Source organism: Syngnathoides biaculeatus, chromosome 3 (genome assembly GCF_019802595.1).
Source record: "Syngnathoides biaculeatus isolate LvHL_M chromosome 3, ASM1980259v1, whole genome shotgun sequence".
In the NCBI taxonomy this organism is placed as follows: domain Eukaryota; kingdom Metazoa; phylum Chordata; class Actinopteri; order Syngnathiformes; family Syngnathidae; genus Syngnathoides; species Syngnathoides biaculeatus.
The window spans coordinates 19688650-19709325 of record NC_084642.1 but is presented as its reverse complement, the minus strand read 5'-3'; the positions used below and the strand labels follow the sequence as shown (position 1 = coordinate 19709325).

Sequence of the window (20676 nt, the reverse complement as noted above, 5' to 3'; positions counted from 1 at the left end):
CGTGGGGAGGAAAGCGGGAGGAGGAGGAGGGGAGGGGAGACATTAAGAAACGCTCCGTACTTTCAATGGCGAGTCAAAGTGCTTGAAATGCTGCCTCCGCTTCCACGTGGGCTGCACGCTGCCCTTGTGCACTGAATTCCAGCCACTGTGCTGTGGCACATTGTTGTGTCGTAACACATCAAGACCCAAATAATCTCTCTTTATTCATTTAGCAATGCCAGCGGTTCTACACAATGAACACACCCTTAAATAGTTACTGGTAAGAATTAGATTGCAAAAGCTTGTTTGTTGATATGTGCTCTTTCCTTGGCTGGCGACCAGACCAGGGTGTACCCCGCCACCTCTTGGACAAACTAAGGCAGGATAGGCTCCAAATCACCCGCAAGCTAACAAGGACAAGTGCTACTTTAGTCTCCACGTGTGTTATTGAGTCTAGTTAGGGATTTTTTTTAAAAGAGTGATAAAACTTGCTTTTGATAGTTGTACCTTGCCGATGTTGACGCCCTGCTGGCTCGTAATGAGGAGAATCACATCTCGGTCGTTGCTCCACTTGAGCAGTTTTAATATCAGGAGGACGAGTCAGGACACCTCAAAGATTTTAAAAGATTTCTGCGTGTCTTTGTTAGTTTTACGGGATTTTTTTTTTTTTTTTTCAAAAACTGACAGCAGTGACAACGCTGTTTCTTAAAGCAAAATTTTCAATCATTTTACCCGTCATGCTGATGCTTGGAATGAGAAGAATAGTTTCACTGCTGTTGCCATGCCAACTTAACAGCTCAGGCTCTCATTTCTTTTAAGCACGGATGAAATCCAGACTGTGGTCATCTTAGCATGCTTTGCAAATTTTTTTCAGAGAAATGTCTTACTAATAGCGGCACGGTGGAGCAGCTTGAAAGCATTGGGCTCAAAGTTCTGAGATCCCGGGTCCATCCCGGACCCGCCTGTGTGGAGTTTGCATGTTCTCCCCGTACCTGCGTGGGTGTTCTCCAGGGACTCCAGTTTCCTCCCACATCCTAAAAACATACAACATTAATTGGACCCTCTAAATTGCCCCTAGCTGTAACTGTGAGTGCGCCTGTTGTCTGTCTCTATGTGCCCTGCGATTGGTTGGCAACCAGTTCAGGGTGTACCCAGCCTCCTGCCCGTTGAGAGTTGGGAAAGGCTCCAGCACTCCCGCAACCCTCGTTAGGATAAGCGGCTAAGAAAATAAATGGATGGATGGATGGATGGATGGATGGTCTTACTTACGGTGTGGCAAAAGTATCGAATGCGGAGGGGTTGCATCAGGAAGGGCATCCAGCGAAGATACAGTGGTGTGAAAAAGTGCTGCCTGAATTCTCATTTTCTTGGAGGCTTGTCACATTTAAATGTTTATCACCATCAAACAAACTTAAATATGACATTACAAGTGAACATAAAATGCAGTTTTTAAATCTTTTTTATTATTAGGGGTTCTGGGTGGTGAGGGGCTAAAAAAAAATGCAAACCTGCATGGCACTGTGTGAAAAAGTGATGCATGACCAAAAAAAGTCAACCAAAAGATCCTCAAAAGCTGGACATCATTCCAAGAACTAAGGAAATTCTGGTAAAAATCAGACAAAAGCAACTGAGATCTATCAGTGTGGAAAATGTTTTCAAAGCAATTTCTAAAAAAAAATGGGACTCCAGCGAACCACAGTGAGAGCCATTAGCCACAAATGGCAAAAACACAGAACAGTGGTGAACCTTCCCAGGAGTGGCTGGCCGACCAAAAGAGGCCCCAAGAGTGACAACTTATAGAGGTCAGAAAAAAACCACAAAACAACATACAAAGCATTGTAGGCCTCACTTGCTTAAGTTAAGGCCATTATTCATGTCCCCATCATAAGAAAGACACTGGGCATAAATGTGGTATGCGCTGCCAACTGTCCACAAGCAAGGCATCGTCACCATCAACCCAGCTCAAATGGTGCAGTATTCGTTGTATACCTCTTTCGCTCGGAATCTCTCCTTCCATGCCTGCATGCGTGTGATGTAGTTCTTTGTCTCGTGAACAGCACAAATTACACACCAACTTCCCTTTGAGGGACTATAATGTGTATTATTAATCTGAATATTTATTATAATTTAATCTTAATATTTATTATAACAGCTTCATTCATGCCACATTGGCTTGTAATGAGGAGAATACTGGCTATTACGTCTGACGACTACCCAACTTTAGTCTTTTTTTTAATATTGGTGGACCTGCCAGGATACTTCCGGAGATTTAAAGATATTCCTGCAGGACCTCATTACTTTCATGGGACATGATTGTGTTGAGAGTTAATGGCATCTTTTTTCCCCAAAAAATTGACAGTGACGAACTCGCTTTTCAATCAACAGTATGTAATGCACACACATCTTTTTGCTATCAGAATCATGTTTATGTTCATGAATGCTTAAAAGTCGTCTTTCATGTATCAATGCACTGCATACACATGCAAGCGAATTGACACCATTTGACCTGCACGAAGACTGACAGAAGCATCTTGTAATTGCTACGCCTGCACCACGGAGGCTGAGGACCCCACCTTATTAATCGAGGGAGGGATTGGGCCCAGGGGTCCACCCGGGAGCCACGCGGTAGACTGGACACATCCCACACTGAGGGACCTAGAGCCATCCACCAGCCCCACGGAGGCGCCCTAACAACTGGCCACCTGGTCGAGGCTGCAGGGACCCAATGCCAGTTACCCCGGCCACCCCCCGTTCTGCAACAACAACACACACAGGCCCCTGCACCCCCAGGAGAGCCAGAAGCCCGGCAAGCCTGCCCACGATTCAGCCAGTCCCCGCCCAGCCTGAGGGAAGGAGGATCTCACTTGTTTATTGGAAAAGAGGGTGGATAGGGACACCCGGCAAGAGAATGATAAGGAAGGGGGAATCTCAGGGAACCGCCACAGGTCATGGGAGGGGAGCCCCAACGCCAAGCAGTCATCCACCCCGGGGGCACCCGACCTCAGGACCACCACCATGAAGCTAAGCGAAAACCCACCTCCCTCGTTACGATGACTGCCAGGTCCCCAACTGGCTGTAGCCCTACCTCATGTATCAGTGCCCCACCCCCCACCCCCCAGTTGTGTGGTGCATTAAAATCTGGAGAGACCCTGGGGGTGGGGGGGGGGTTAGCTGCCAGACACTGCTGCCTAACTGCCCTCCAGCCAAGAGACCCACCATCCCCCAGACATGGGTCTATGTGGTGCATTAAAAAACATGGAGATGAGAGTGTGTGATGCATTAAAACCCAGAAAGGAAAAGAATTATTGAAAAATCTTTAGTGGTGCGAAAGTTGAATTGCGTTCATTCTCTGGAACACCTTCTGAGTCATGCTGATGCCACACTTGGTGTCACGGCCCAACCACCCAAAATTGGTGGACCAGCCAGGACACCTTATTTTGGGTTAGCACTGCATTCATGATTCTTGACAAATTTTATAAAGTCTGTCAGGCATTTTTTTTAAAATGGTCGATAATCCATCCATCATCAGTGAAAACACGAGCGCTGTGTCATTAATGTGCACCAACCTCCCTCCGTATAAAGGGATGGGACCGCGGGGCTCGCCCACATCACACCACTCCTGCACTATTCATGAAGCCGACGCCCGATTGGCCGTGCGCGGCGAGGGCACGAGCTCAAAGGGTTGCAGAAAGTGTGAAGCGAGGTGCGTTCGGGGGGTGAGCGCGGCGAGGTGATTACTGGAGCTCCTAATTTGAGTAATGAGGAGGCCGGCGTGAGATGAGTAAGTCAGGAGGAATTGTGGGGGGCACGTGTCGGGAATAAGGATGCGGCGGACGGGACGCGTATGCTAACCCTCCCGCTCAAACGGCTGGTTTGAGACAACTTGAAACGCTAGCAAGTGATTAGCACACCTACCTTATGTCATTGAACTGAAAAATCTACAGTGTGTTAGCGTAAGCCATTAAACTACTGAGTTTTGAAAGTACTTACAGCATTGGTTTGGTAAACCAGGGGTTCTGAGTTGGTATCCCACTGGGGCCTCCATGCCAGTAGTTGCGTCAGAAAGCGCATCCGGTATAAAAACTGTGCCAGGCGTTTATCGGAGACCACACGCTGTGGCACCCCCTAACGGGACGAGCTGAAGTTTTTTTGGGAAAAGATGAGATTCTTTTTTTTTTTTTTTTAAGATCACTTCCCTCAATCTTCAAAAGCCAATGCTTGTGATTGTCTCTCTCTAGTCATGTGGCATTCTGCAGTCCTCCATGTATCAATTTGATGTGTTTTAATCTGTTTGTTTGCCTGTGAGTGCCACGGAGCATCAGTTGGTAAAGGGTGGGCCTCACAGTTGTGAGGTCCCGAGTTCAATCCCGGACCTGCCTGTGTGGAGTTTGAATGTTCTCATCGTGCCTGTGTGGGTTTTCTCCGGGCGCTCCAGTTTCCTCCCACATCCCAAAAACATGCGACATGAATTGAACACTCTAAATTGCCGCTAGGTGTTAATGTGAGTGTGAATGGCCTGCAACCAGTTCAGGGTGTACCCCACCTCCTGCCCGTTGACAGCTGGGATAGGCTCCAGCACTCCCCGTGACCCTCGTGAGGATAAGCAGCGAAGAAAATGGATAGATGGATGTTTGTCTGCAATTTGCATCCTAGCTACACTGTTGAATCCATGCAAGAACACTGACTTTTCAACAGATTCATTTTTATAACTTCAGACGTTTTTATGGAACATTCATTTATCTGAGTTGTCATCCATATAACGGGCCACAATGGACCACATCCCCTTTTGACCACACCCTCTTTAAAGGCACACAGTTGTTGGAACGAAGTAAACTTGTTTCTCAAGTTGTCATGGAAAGTTTGAAGTCTTAAGTTTATTGTTTCTGGAGACGTCATAAGCCAATAAGAACAAAAGGACTGGTTGGCGTTCGTTAAAGGTACATTTTCATGTAGATTAGCTATCTGTAATCTCGTTAGCGTCTGTGGTACACACACTTTTTACTGCTTGTTCTAAACTGCTAAAGATGAGACAAGGAGACTTAAAAGTCAGCATTACTTGAATGCGATGCTGAAGGTACTCAGATGCAATTGTTGTGTATTATTTCTTTAAATTAACAACCACGCAGTATTTGGCACAAAATACTCTGCATTTCTGGACAGGTGAAGGCCACGTTTTGGTCAGACGTCAATTAAATTTAAGGTTACGCACCTGAACAAAAAAAAAAAAAGTGTGGTTACAACAGTAAGAACTGCACCTGGCAACAAAAACCTCAGAGTCACATGACACCGTTACGCTGACTTTTCAGTGCATCTGTGTGGTCTCCCGGAGTTTCTATCACCGAGAGGCCAGCCAGGACAGATGTGGCTGCATTTCCTAAAATGTGAAATGTTGTATGTGCTCTAGTTTTATGAATGTCTCTTTCTGTGTTTGTGTTTTCAGGTCCTGGAGCGTCTCTTCCAGAAAGGCTTCAGTGTGGCGGCGTCCTGCGGCGGCGGCGTGGACTCGTCGCAATTCAGCGAGTACGTGTTGTGCCGTGAGGATCGGCGGAGTCTCTCCATCAACACGCCCATCAGGATAAAACAGGAACCTCTGGACTAGAGACCCGGGAAGGGACCGGCCGGCCAAATCCACCGGGAGTCCACGTCCGCGCACCCACGCCCAAATAGCGGAGGCACGTCCCAGCTTCTGAGGGGAATGTACATGCAAAAAAAAAAAAAAAAAAAAAGGACATGGAAAAATCAAAAAAGGTTTGTAATTCTGCCCAAAGACCAAGCAAACAAGTCAGCAGCTTACTTGAACTTTTAGGACCACCACAACTGATCATCGTGGAGCTTTCCTACTCAGAAGAAGACACCGTCCCATCAAATGAAAAAAAAAAATTATAATTTAAAGAATTACTGGGATTATTTTTTAATCCTTTTTCCAATATGAAGGATGTACAGTATTGTGTTTGTTATTTGGGGCTTGTTGGAAGGGTGGGGGGGAGCTTTTTTGTTTTTTGGGGGTTAAAGAAGCGACTGGCAATCCATTCGGGATGGGGTCGCTTTTTCATTGTATTTTTATTCCCCACAAACTCAGTGGGTTTATGTTCTCCTTCAACATATCGCAAGCGGACTTTGAGTCACAGTTTGAATGAAGGTTTTTTTGTTTTGTTTTTTTCGGGACGACGGCAAGAGTTTACGAGTACATCTCACCAAGGCAGGAGTTGTACTCTAAATGTTGGGTCACATTTGATTTTAATTTGCACTTAATTGTCTCCCACCTCATGGTTTTGCTGTGTACACATGGACACACGCATTTGAACACTTTTTTCAATACTAATACTATATTTATTCCATCCATCCATCCATTTTCTGAGCCGCTTACCCTCTTGAGGGTCACGGGAATGCTGGAGCCTATCCCAGCCTTCCACGAACAGGAGGCAGGGTACACCTTGAACTGGTTGCCAGCCAATCGCAGGGCACATAGAAAAAAACAACTATTCGCACTCATAATTCTCTCGCAAAAAAACAAACAAACAAACAAACAAAAAAAAGTACATCGCTGTCCAATTAGGAGATAGCAATTCCTACATTTATAGATAGCTACTGTGTGTGTGCGTGTGTGTGTGTGTGTGTGTGTGTGTGTGTGTGTGTGTGTGTGTGTGCATAAAATGGGCAACAATAGCAAACTGAAGGAAAGGGACATAATTTGTGTAGTTAAAAAATCACTAAAAGAATCCATACAATTTATTTAAAATATCATTTGATTTGGGGGCACGGTGGGTCAGCTGGTAAAGGATTGGCCTCACAGTACTTTCAAGAAATAAAATCTGGAAAAAAAGATTTGTTCTTTGGCGAAATGGTGGAGCAACTGGTTACAGCGTTACCCCCACAGTTCTGAGGACCGGGGTTCAAATCCTGGGACGCCTGTGTGGAGTTTGAATGTTTTCCCCGTGCATGCGTGTGTTTTCTTCGGGCACTCCGGTGTCCTCCCACATCCTAGAAACATGCAACATTAATTGGACACTCTAAATTGCCTCTAGGTGTGATTGTGAGTGCGGCTGTTTGTGTCGATGTGCCCTGTGATTGGCTGGCAACCACTTCAGGGTGTACCCCGCCTCCTACACTCGTGAGTATAAGCGGCAAAGAAAATGGATGGATGGGTGGATGTCATTTGAGTTCATATTCAATTGGATTTTGAAAAAGCATAAAAAAAATTGTTCATGTGGACAACACTGTAGGTACCAAAGCTGAAAGGGTGCATATTTTATCGATTGTACAAAGTTTTTTTTTGTTGTTTTTTTTAACAACAGTATGTATAAAAATAACTAAAATAAAGGGGCAGTGCTGGTTCCAAAGATCTCTGACTAACTTAAGCGAAGAAGTCACAGAGCCAGCAACTGACCTGAGGTGCGCCATTTTGGGCAGAGAGAATTTCGTGTGCGTCATGTTCCACATGCTTTTTGATGCAAAAGATTGGATGTTTGAGGGTGCTTTTGTTGTTGTTTTTTTTTTTTTTGTAAAGTGTCTTTTTTTAACACCCTCGATTGGAAGAAAGCCGGCCGTGGCATGGGCCTCCCACACTCCCCAACAAAGCAGTACTGGCTCTTCTCCGTGGGAGTCGCTCTTAAAGTCCAAGCACACTTGTCACAAGGATTTTGTGATCCTGCGCCAGTGGAAATGAAGACCCCCCCCAAAAAAAAAATAAAAAAAATTAAAAGATTTCCCTGGAAAGGATGTTTTCCAGGGTTCAATTTGAACCTACTGAAGACGCAGTTCTCCTCTGCACGGGGTCTTATTTATTTGGTTTGGCAGCAATAAACGCAACCCTCGGACCACTTGGAACCACATGATCTCACGGGCCAGTGTTCTGCACACGCAATTTTACCGTTAAAAAAAAAAGTGAAAAGCATCACGTTGTGTACATATGGACTGAGGTGTTTCAAAGGGTATTATAATAACAATAATAATGTACATTATTTAAAGTGTTGAACAACAATTAGACTGTGGTGTTAAAGGGCATGTGTTCATTTTGCAGTGTCTTCTTCATTTGACTTTTCTGGCATATTTGCAATAATAAAAGGATGTTCTGTACAGTCCTGTGTGTCCTCCTGATTTGCCCTTTCCATATTTATAATTTTACCCCACAAAAATATATGTAAATAGAAATATCTGATGATGTTTGTTAAAATTTTGTGCAATTTTTATCTATAATCTGGAGTGCAAATATTTTAAATAAATAATAATCTTCAGATATATGCTTAGTTGCACACCCCAAAAAATAATGTAATGTAAAAAATAAAATATGTACAACTATTTTCAGACCACCATGTGTTTAGCATTTTGCATGGATTAATATTTAAAAAATTCTCTAAGGACCACTTTTTTGCAACTTTTCAGGAAAAAGAATTGATTTTAAAAACAATGTTATTCACTGACATTCTTTTTGAGAAAAAATTTTGAGCAAAATTTTAAAAACCTTTTTATTTTTAGGGGAAAAAATACTACTACAATAAATGGTGTAATGAAAAAAAAGTTGTGGATATGATTAATAAATTTAATTTTTCATGGTAAAAAATTAACTAACTAAATATGCCCAAAAATAAACTTTTGTTTTTTCTAAGAAAAATGTTTTTCTTTTAAAAAGATTTTACAGAAGTCAATAAAAGAAATTGCATTGTTCCATCAATTGTTTTTCATATTTGCATAATTTTGGCTGTAAGTACTAAAGTACAAAAAACAATATTATATATACAACAATATTCTCCATTTTTAAAGATCCCCGCTTGTTCGGAACCCTGACAAGAACTGTAACACTTTAAAAAAAATTATTTGCTTTACGAGCAAACATTTGCCCTTTTTGGCCTTTGAAAACTGTAACTTTTATGAACTTATACATGCCACCACTAGATTTTTTTTCTTTTTTAACAGCCCAGCATTTTTAGGCTTTTTGACAGGAATTGAAGCAGGAATAATTACAACTTTTTTGGGTTCCTATCTGCTTTCAAACCTTCCCAACACCATCTGTCTCAAGTGCAAAGTTAACCAATCAGAATGGCTTGAAAAGTGACATTTTCGTGCTTAACAAATAAACACAAGTCAACGTCATCACTTTAGTAAACAGATTATTTATTTGTTTATAAAATAGGTACAAATACATCAGTATTGTTTGTCTTTTTTTTTCCATTTCACACAAAACAGGAAAATTCCAAGATATGTACAAGAGTTTACCAAAAATAACGTGTGGTTCTAATAAGCACATAGGTCTTGTAAACAGTATTTACATTGGGTGAAAGTTTGAATTTTTCATATTTGCTTTTCTTTAAATGTTGTCTGAAGATTTTGGCTATAAAGCTGCAAGCAGTAAAAACGCCAATAGCAAACAAGGTTGCTATTAAAACAAACAAAAAAATCTTGATAAAATTGATGCTGTTGTGCTTGTTAAAGAACAGAAAATATAGGAAAATGTGCATAAAAGCCAATTAATTAAGAAAAAACGGTGAAAATGAAAATACGGGTGACTTAAGAGGGAAAGTGTCAATACTGTTTAAAAGTTTACATTTCTTACCAATATTAAACAGCTTCAAGTTGCCAGTTAAGACAGGGACTTTATAAAAAAAATTAATACAATAAAAGTGCTGTCAAAACTCACAACAAAGCGCAAACAAGTTTGAAATATTTCTATTAATCTAATGAGAAAAGCTGCATAGGCCAAGATATTATACTTAAATTATCAGTCGTTAAAAGAAACCCCAACAAAAGGTACAATAAAGATGAATGATTTAGCGATTATACATTTATAAAATCGTTAACAACGTAACATGACGAGTAACAACAAGCTTGAACGCCCAACGCCGTCCAAAAAAAAAGATTTCGTCCTTCTCCAAACATTTGCGACACACCACGTCTGCAGTCAGGAAAAAAAAAAAAAGTGTGTGGGCTCAGATCGTTACTACGGCAACTAGTCCGTCTCGGAACAAACACCACCAACAGGTGAACACCATAAAAGTCTATGGAAGATGTATTGAGGCCACTGAAATGAATTGGAAAAAAATAAAAATAAAATACATTTGTAATGTTATGAAAAGAAAGTCTTGTCCTATTTTCGTAAATTGTTATAACAGAAAAGTAATGTCATGAAAGGAAAATATATATGATATCAATCATCGTTATTTTTTGTTTTCAATTTAAAAACTATAAAAATAAAGCATATGACTATCAGGGGAATAAAAAGCTTCCTATTTTCGAAAAAAAGTCATGTGACAAGGAAAAACGTATTGTAAAAATGTTTTGTTTCAAACAGGTTTTATTTCCTCTACTTCTGTGAAAAAAAAATGCAATTGAACTTTATCTTTGTGACATGACATCCTGAATGTCACAAAAGTGAGTATTCCCCTAAAATGTTTGGTGGACTTTTTTTTTTTTTTTTTAAATGGGGCAACTCAACACACCCATTGACTTTCGAAACTGTGTGCCATGTAGGCAGATGCAGTTTGCTGACCTTTAGCCTATTTGAGACTTTGACAGCAAAAGAAAGAAATATTGACGTTACCACAAGTATTGTTTTCTTTTTTGCTGTCAAACTCGGAGATGCAGGAACCACAACTACTGAAGTTTCATTTTCGGACAGTCCTCCAAACACTTAATGTCCAAAAAAGTCTTAAATATTGGAGCTATCCTTCTGATATTTTTAGAGAGTGAAGTGAGCATAAGTAGATATGTCAATATACAGTGTCTTGTGAAAGTATTCAGCCCCCTTGAACTTTTCAACCTTTCGCCACATTTCAGGCTTCAAACATAAAGATATAAAATTTTATTTTTTTGTCAAGGATGAACGACAAGTGGAACGAAATTTATTGGATATTTTTTACGTTTGTAACAAATAAAAACATGAAAAGTGGGGCGTGCAATATTATTCAGCCCCTTTGCAGTAATACTTTGCAGAGCCAACTTTTGCTGCAATTTCAGCTGCAAGTCGCTTGGGGTATGTCAGTTTTGCACATCGAGAGACTGAAATTTTTGCCCATTCTTCCTTGCAAAACAGCTCGAGCTCAGTGAGGTTGGATGGAGAGCGTTTGTGAACAGCAGTCTTCAGCTTTGCCCACAGATTCTCGATTGGATTCAGGTCTGGACTTTGACGAGGCCATTCTAACACCTGGATGTTTATTTGTCAACCATTCCGTTGTAGGTTTGGCTTTATGTTTTGGATCATTGTCCTGTTGGAAGATAAATCTTCATCCCAGTCTCAGGTCTTTTGGAGACTCCAACAGGTTTTCTTCCAGAACGGTCCTATATTTGGCTCCATCCATCCTCCCTGTCCCTGCTGAAGAAAAGGAGGCTGCCACCACCATGTTTGACACTGGGGATGGTTGGTTCAGGGTGATGAGTTGTGTTGCTTTTATGCCAAACATATCGTTTTGGATTGTGGCCAAAAAGTTTGATTTTGCTTTCATCTGACCAGAACACCTTCTTCCACGTGTTTGGTGTGTCTCCCAGGTGGCTTGTGGCAAACTTTAAACAAGACTTTTTATGGATATTTTTGACAAATGGCTTTCTTCTTGCCATTCTTCCATAATTATAGGCCAGATTTGTGCAGCGTACGACTGACTGTTGTCCGATGGACAGACTCTCCCAGCTCAACTGTAGATCTCTGCAGTTCATCCAGAGTGATCATGGGCCTCTTGGCTGCATTCCTGATCAGTCTTCTCCTTGTCCGAGGTGGAAGTTTAAGGGACGGTCGGGTCTTGGTAGATTTGCAGTGGTCTGATACTCCTTCCATTTCAATATGATTCCTTGCAGAGTGCTCGTTGAGATGTGTAAAGGTGGGAAATCTTTTTGTATCCAAATCCTCCTTTAAACTTCTTCACAACAGTATCTGGGACCTACCTGGTGTGTTCCTTGGTTTTCATGATGCTCTCTGCACTTTAAACAGAACCCTGAGACTAACACAGAGCAGGTACATTTTTAGCGAGACTTGATCACACACAGGTGTAGGGAATGAGGCCCCCGTAGCTCAATGGTTAGAGCACTGGTTTGGTAAACCAGGGGTTGTGGGTTTGTATCCCACTGGGGCCTCCACTCCCTGAGAAGGGTTGCGTCAGTAAGGGCATCTGGCGTAAAAATTGAGCCTAACATATGTGCGTTCATCTGAGATGACACGCTGAGGCGACCCTGAAAGGGACAAGCCAAAAGAAACTCTCTGATTACACACAGGTGGATTCTATTTATCATCATCAGTCAACATTGGATCATTCAGAGATCCTCACTGAACCTCTGGAGTGAGTTTGCTGCACTGAAAGTAAAGGGGCTGAATAATATTCCACGCCCCACTTTTCAGGTTTTTATCTGTTAAAAAAGTAGAAAATAGGCAATAAATTTCGTTCCACTTCATGATTGTGTCCCACTTGTTGTTGATTCTTGACAAGAAATGTTAATTTTATATCTTTATGTTTGAAGCCTCAAATGTGGCAAAAGGTTGAAAAGTTCAAGTGGGCCGAATACTTTCACAAGGCACTGTATGTTGACATTTAGTGACGAAAGATCCCAGTACTGTGACATAAAATTACGTTGACCTTTTTCTCTTTGGTGAGCAAATTAAGGAGTCTCCAAAAAGTCTCCAGTAAAATCAAACCTCTTCAATTTCACAACGACCCCATGTGGTCTCTAGGAGGTGTCTCTGGAACCAGCGACAATTTGAGTCACCATCGAGTCACCGAAAAGTCTCCAGGCCATTGAGATAAGGGTTTTCAGAACATGGATTATTAAAAGCATGTCCTGTGGTCAATCAGATGAGACGAAGATAAACTGAGAGGACCTGGAGACGGCACTCCACTCTCTTGCAACTGAGGACAATGGTGCCGGATTTGGAGGTGCTGATTTTCATCCACGCCCACATATACTCCAAACTGCTTCATCAAGAGTTGAATATGGCGACTTCATGATGCCATCAAAACCACATCAACTGCACAATGCAGAGAAGCAATACTGAGGACACCAAACCAGAGCCCCTATACGCCTAGAAATTTTCTCTTTAAAAGTTATGAACAGAATCTGTGACAAAGGGCAGTCTTGGCAATGCAGACAGTCTGACAGTCTGACAGTCTGGCAACGGTTGTAAGTGGACCGAACAGCCCGTATCAGGGGGATTGGTCCCCCATACTCCTGACGCGAACCCCCAAAGGACTCCCCGAGGGACACGATCGAACGTCCACAAAACACAGGTAGACACCCTCGTGGACTCTGCCAAGGGTTTTGAGTTGGTCCGCTGTTTCAGGCCAACATAAAAACCACACTGCACCTTTGAAATCTGAAATTTGACTTCTTGATGGACACTCCCTCAAAAAGACCATACTGGAATCCCAGACTACCAATCCAGAGCCACTGTCTCCAATGTCTCCGCGATGTTGCAAAGGACTGTCAGGACTTGCAAACAATAATCAGAGAGTTCAAGACCTCTGGGCGCATCTCATCTACCTCTGGGGACTTCTAGAGGGAGGTTTCTGAACCACCTCAGTGACATAAACCCCAAAGATGGAAAGCCCATATCGGAGTTCCCAGACTCTTGCTTCTTCGTGGGAAGGCTGGTAGTTGGAATTTAGGTCTTTGAAGTATTTGGTCCACCGACTCAATGTTCTGTGTTGAGGTCAGCAGAGCCCCACTCCCACTATACAGTATTGACGGTACACCAAGTTTCCCCTCCTGAAACACCGGATGAATGACCAGAATTTCCCAGAAGCTGCCTCTTAGTCCTGCAGGCCAAAAAGGCTTGATCAGTCTCTTTCTTCAGCTTGATTGCATCACTTTCAGCTAGCATCTACCAACAGGTTTGGGAGTTGTCGCCACGACAGGCATAGACCACTCTACAGCTCCAGCTACAGACAGGTGCCTCAACAATGGAGGTGCGGAAGATGGTCCACTTGGACTCAATGGCCCGTGACTCCCTTGGAACGTGGTCGAAGTGGGAGTTGAAACCTCTTCTGACAGAGGACTCTCCCAGACATTGCCAGCAGACCAACACGATAGGTTTGGGTGGGCCAAGTTGGACTGACATCTTCCTCCACCATCGGAGCAACACGTCACCAGGTGCTGATCGGTTAACAGCTCCACCTGCTCTCTTTACTAGAGTTTCCGAAACAAAAAGCAGCTGAGTATTTCGTAAATAGACTGGGCATTTATTTCCTCCGACTTAAACCCTGTTAAGCATCTGTGGAGCATCCTCAAATCGACGATGGAGGAGCAGAATATCTCTGGCATCCACCGGCTCCATCATGTCATTATGGAGGACCGGAAAAGGATCTCTATGGCACGATGACGATGGACGGACAAATTATTGACATTTTGGGATTTACTCATTTTTGTTGCCTGCAGACTACAATTTAACGACAGTGTGCTGAGTTATTTTGAGGACCACAGGAACTGTACTCTGTGATACAAGCTGTACACTGATTAAATTAGTGTCTTTTCTGCAGTGTTTTCACATAAAGAAACATAATTAGATATCCGCAAAAATCTCAGAAGTATAGTAGGTGTACTCAGGTTTGTAAGTAACTAGTTCCCGATGATAAAATTCATCTTTTATTCCTGCAACATGAAGCTGTTCATTTTTCGTCAGTGTGGCTCTACCGCACGTTCGCAAACTGATCTGAAATGTGGTGGTACAATATATTAACGCATTAATGTATTTTGTATTTTGTTGCAGTGTGAATTGAAAATTTAAGGGACCTATTTACACACGGTGAAGAATATATTGAAATGTGTAGTAAAAAATCTTTATTGACATACAGTCAATAAAGAGCGAGTCTTATTTGGACTTGAGAGCCTATTAAAATATTTTTCTAAAAAAAAAAAAAAAACATTAAAAGCAAAGTGTGGGCCCCAAACATCGCTACACAACATGAAAAGCAAGACAGCAAAGACACAACCGATTCATTTTTCGTGACATTTTCCCCTCCTGTTTTCTTATGAAAGTGTAGATGGAAGCTGGCTGACGACGAGCATGCGGCAATGTACGGAGACGCTGAGCTGATACCCGATCTGAAGGCACGCGGCAAGAGGAGGAACGAGAGGCTATTTGAGGAGGGCGCGGTAGAGCAGCAGCGAACGGGCCGTGTCTCGCTCCTGTTCCATGTAGAAGATGAAGTCCCTGAGGTTGACGCGGGTGATGCGCTGACGGGCGTACTGGCGAGACGAAGAGGTGGTCGTGGACGACGAGCCGGCCGGGGAGCCCGCCGTGCTGCCCGAGAGCTGAAAGAGATCGGAAAGAGAAACGAGCAAGATGAGCATCTGCGACAAACTCCATAGTGTACGTGCCCGCGTTCAAATAGGGTTTTGCCATATGAAAGATCAGACATTTAACTTAAATCCAAAACATTTTACATTTCGACTTTCTATTTAGAAAATGCCAGGAGAAGCATAATAGAACATCTGAACTTTTTGAAAATTTGTCAAGGGCATTTTACATGTTGGACAGGGTGAGGCAACTCCCATTTGAAACGAGTTTGAATTTGGAACACGGTCACATCCCTGCTTGTAAGAGGCTGAGCACACTTGTGCAATCGCATTACTTTATTTGGTGATTTTTACTTTACATCTCTTAAAAAGATCTTGGTGGCACTGAACTGTGAGGCGGGCATGCAATCAGTTGTTCAGTGTGTCGCCTGATCTAAAATATAAGCTGAGTAAAGTAAAATATTTGTGAAATTAAGGCAAATTCATTCTGTGCGCTAACCAGTTGTTTTTTTTTTAAGGAATTTTTTTTCTCAAGAAATGAAATGTTTTGAAATTTTCTCAAGAAAAAAAAATTGTGAAAATGTAGCATTTTCCCAGAAGTCTTTTTTCAAGAGTCATTAATTACAAGAGAAAATGCCATGTTTTTTTAAGGAGATTTTTAAAATATATATATCTAAGAAAATTATTTAAAAGGATTTTTTTTTTCAGGACAAATGTGCATTTAGTTTGGAAAAAGACATAACTTTAAAAATCAGACATTCCATGTTGGGTTTTGTGTTTGGGTTATCTTCTACGAGTGCATTGAATTTTATTGTCTTTTGGGATTACTTCCACGGTGAACAACAACACCGGCGTCTGCTGCTGTTCATTCACTGCCATTAAACTCATACATGAGATTTCAGATTATTTTGCCGTTGAAATCTGATAAGAGCCACATTGGCAACATTTGGGAAAACAACAATTTAACCACTTAAAGTGGCTCTTTGTATTTGTTGTCCTATAAAGAATCAATAGACACAGCCACATACCAGCTGATGGGAATCAATTAGCGCCATGAAAAGGAAGGTGCTCAAGTGCCAAGTTGAAGCGGGGAAACAAGACAGAGTGTGGACAATTACACTAATTGCAACATTGTGTAAACACACAGAACACAGTGCAGACAGAACCTAATGGCTAACATGTGACCCGTTCATAAGATGTTTGTCGACGAGTGGACTCGATAACCTTGACAACATTCCGTACTGTAAATCGCCACATTACCAAATCTGGGTCCAGACAGGGGAGGAACACCATTAGTGGCGCTAATGTTTCCTTTATACATGCACAACACGCGAGAAAGAAATTTATCAGGGAAAAGGTTGGACAGTGGAACCTCAATAGAACGGACTAATTGGGTCGGAATCGTTCGATATCGAGGCTTGTCTGTTACATTGAAGCGCTTTTTTTCCCTAGGCCAGATGCACCAATATTACTGTACTGTACAAAATTTTTGATTTGTAGTTTTTCGTTTGTCAAGGCAGAAAAGTTATTATAAATATTGGATATGTTTGAATGTTTCACATTAATTTCATCTAAACATACCACGATCATGGTGAGATTGTTGATATACAGTATTTATCATAGGAGGAATGCTTTTATGAGCGTCGAAGAATTTGTGTGCTTCCTCACTCCAAATCTGGATCCTGGAATATTATACTGTAGCTCTGTGACCCACAGTCCCATTCTTTGCCTGCATTGCGAGATAGTATCATTAAAAATACATCTCTCCCTCCATTTTCCAAACTGCTTATCCTCACTAGGGTTGTGGGCCTGCTGGCGCCTACTCCTAACTCTGGGTGAGAGGCGTGGTACATCCATCCATCCATCCATCCATCCATTTTCTCGACCGCTTATCCTCATTTGGGTTGCGGGCGTGATGGGAGCCTGTCCCAGCTATCTTTGGGCGAGAGGTAGGGTACACCTTGAATTGGTTGCCAGCCAATCGCAGGGCACATATGAACAACCAACCATTTGCACTCACATTCACACTACAGGCAATTTTGAGGCTTCAATCATCCTGAACCCACGCAAGCACGGGGAGGACATGCAAACTCCATATAAGGTTTGAACCCAGCGAGGAACATGTGCTAACCAGTCGTCAAACAGATCACACGACAGTAAACAACAAAGACTGATTTTTGTACTAACAGACTTTGTCAATGGTAATTTAAGTGAACTATTTTTGGACATTGTTTAGTCCAGGTGGTTTGTTTATCTGATATCTGCTGTATCGGGGACCGTTTTATCGAGGTTTCACAGTACTTTTGAGAAAAAAAAAATTGGCCAAGGAAAATGTCACAAATTTCAAGAAATAAAATCTGGAAAAAAAGATTTGTTCTTTGGCAAAATGGTGGACCAACTGGTTACAGCGTTACCCTCACAGTTCTGAGGACCGGGGTTCAAATCCTGGGACGCCTGTGTGGAGTTTGTATGTTCTCCCCGTGGCGGCGAGGGTTTCCTCTGGGCACTCCGGTTTCCTCCCACATCCCCAAAAACATGGATTAATTGGACACTCTAAATTGCCCCTAGGTGTGATTGTGAGTGCGGCTGTTTAAGAGACCTATGTGCCCTGTGATTGGCTGGCAACCAGTTCAGGGTGTACCCCGCCTCCTCCCCGTTGACAGCTTGGATAGGCTCCAGCACTCCCCTTTGTGAGGATAAGCAGCTCAGAAAATGGACGGATGGATGAATGACCTTGCTGTTCCAATACTTTTGGAGGGAAGAGGACATGTTCAAGGAAGAAAAAAATCAGGTAAGAACATAAAAACACAAAACACTGTACAATCCAGAATCTCACTTTGAAAATAAAAAAACACTCCTACTAAAAACCCCTCATGAAAAAATGAAAATCCCACATGACTAAATATCGTTTCATGTACTTACAAGCACTAGATAAGCAAATATGCTTGTGACTTGTGCTACATTAGCGAATATGCCAGCGCCTTGCCCAATTGTATAGCGTGCTAGTTTATCAAATACAGTTACTTTCCATCTGAAGGTTTACATTGAGGAAGAGGCCTTGTCTCATTTTAATGGTGTCAATCCCAGTTTGAGCATACAGTATGTCAAAGATGAGACCGCTCCTGGTCACGCCAATTACCGCCAATCACAAAAAAAGCACGGTGACAGCATGGTCGAGTCTACCAATCAAAGCCATGCATCCACCTGGATAGATGGACTGGCCGGAGGGGCAGGGGGAAAAATGTTGAGTGTGGCGAGGAGCGAGCACTTCCTGCGGTGACAGGGGCTATGCTAGCCTAAAGTGACACAAATACACATGGAAAGGTCAGTGCCTGTACAGGAAATTCCTTATCTGTCTTTACCAAAATAACAGCGCTAAGACATTACTTCGATACCCATTCCATATCACACAGAACCAAACTGTTCGGCTTGGTGGAAAAGGGTATTTGGCTCATTTACAATATTTTGGGACCCTTTACAACAAAAATTCCACAAAACTAATGCCCAACAGGACCCAAGTCCACTACTTCAAAAGAAATGTGACACTTCTAGAACCTTCACAATAGAAACACGCCAAAGAAAAATGCATAGGAAGCATATCAAACAAACTGGTCACAATGAGGCAGATATTTTGGGACCCTCTACAATAGAGATGCCAAAAACCGGATACTGAAAAAAAAATCTAACCCCACAGTTTGGTGAAAATAGGACATAAAAAAAAGCATCACATATTTCTGGACCCTTCAAAACTGAAGCAAGAAAAATGCGTAACCAACAAGAAGGGAATAAAAAAAGCTTGTTGGAAAAGTGATGCCACGGGTCAGATATTTTGGGAGTCTTTACAATAGAAATGCCAAAGGGAACCTGTTTTGATGGAAACATGAAAATTCAGGTCAGATATATCACCGCAAACGGCCCAAAAATCTGCACAGGAACCACATTTCTTGGTGAAAACAAGACAGAGTCAGATATTTCGAGACACTTTAAGAACATGCGTGTGGAAAGGAACCCAACTGTACTGCTCAGGAGAGAGAAGACTTTCCGGCTAAGATATTTCAGAACCGTTTCACTATGGGAAAAAAAAAAGTAGAAAACAGCGCTGTGGGGTCACGGCGGGTGAAAGGAAAAGCGAAGAAGAGGGAATAAATGCGGAGCAAGTCAGATCCACGAGGCAAAAAACAGCATCTGTCATTTTATCTGTTGACGGGCGCTCCCAGGCGTCATGTCACATGACATATCCGTCCTACGGAACGTGCGGGAATACTTTCGATACATTGCTTCAGACGTTTGACTTGTTCGGAAGAACAGGAAAGAAGAGTCTTTGGACCTGAGGAAAAGGAGGAGGTCAGGTCGAGGGGGGATTCGGCAGAGGCCTGCATTTTTTCACTCTTTATCATCATCCTCATCGCTCATATTCTTATGACAACAAATTCGATTTCTTGCAAGCCAATTAGATTTTGGGACATTTCATAATTTGGGCCATAGTGGGGCATTTTGGCATCTATTTTGATTTTAGTTTAAGCTACCAAATGTGGTCCCTTGCCCTATAAAGCGTTATGTTACTGACTACGGTTCCTGTTGGAAAATATGGATGGTTCTTGCGCTGAGATCAACTGGCTCGGGTCTAATAATGGAGTGCAGAGTCCAAAGCAAACATGGTGAAGCGGCATTTCGCTATTATGCTGGAAAAAATGGAATAAGTTGCCAACAGAGGTGACGTCAGCCCCAAGTGTCAGTGTTTTCAAATCCAAATAAAAGAGTCGTAGAGTACTTCCAATTTTCAGTGAGATTTCTTGCACTAAAAGCTGTTTCAATTCCACTTTTTCAAATGTTTTTATTCATTTATTTGAATGCTTTTACTCGTGTAAAGCGCATTTAATTACCTTGTGTATAAAAAGCGCTCTGCAAATAAATGTGCTTTTCTTTGCAATTAAGTCGCATGAGACCAAACTGGTTCCTTGTACTAAAAACCCTACACTACCAAATGCAGTATTGTTGCTTGTCCTATATCGCACTTTGTGGCCTTTTTAAATGCTGCAATGAAATATTGTGGCGTCGGACGACATTGACATTACAATCTCCAGCATCCTGAGCGGTATGGTCTAAAAAGTTGCTAAAAATGACATTATTAATGTTAGAGGTTAATTCTTCCCTCGCACTTTTAGTAGACATTGTGTTCAAGGACTGTTCTTCATTTTATTGTTCATTAACTGTTGGTTGATTTAATCAACGGGTTCTGAGGTTAATGACATGCTTCGTTACCGTTATTGCATTTGTGCAAGTTAGTGGCCGGTGTTGGCTCCGGTGATTTGAAGTTAAGATGTTCTTTGTCAAAGCCACAGCACTTCTTTCTCCTCTCTTATAAAATTCAACCTGGGTGTTACCCGCCTATGCTGAAATCCGTCCACAAATGGCCAGGTCGGCAGGCATTAACGTCAAGCCCTAAACCCATGAAAAAATGTCAACAAACATGATTCCATAGGTCAC

General features: G+C 42.2%; 2 protein-coding genes across 5 annotated transcripts in view; one reads left to right on the top strand and one right to left on the bottom strand.

The window, feature by feature from the left end:
- Nucleotides 1-8017, top strand: part of LOC133498410 (BTB/POZ domain-containing protein kctd15) — a 41205-nt gene extending 33188 nt beyond the window's left edge. For all 3 annotated transcript variants that reach the window (XM_061815183.1, XM_061815182.1, XM_061815180.1), the window contains one exon: nt 5420-8017. In XM_061815183.1, the coding sequence (XP_061671167.1) occupies nt 5420-5578 (159 nt within the window). In that variant the 3' untranslated portion in view covers nt 5579-8017. The remainder of the gene's footprint in view (nt 1-5419) is intronic.
- A 1098-nt stretch (nt 8018-9115) lies between these two features.
- Nucleotides 9116-20676, bottom strand: part of LOC133498178 (transcription initiation factor TFIID subunit 4-like) — a 138233-nt gene continuing 126672 nt past the window's right edge. For both annotated transcript variants that reach the window (XM_061814710.1, XM_061814711.1), the window contains one exon: nt 9116-15204. In XM_061814710.1, coding sequence (XP_061670694.1) covers nt 15028-15204 — 177 coding nt within the window. In that variant the 3' untranslated portion in view covers nt 9116-15027. The remainder of the gene's footprint in view (nt 15205-20676) is intronic.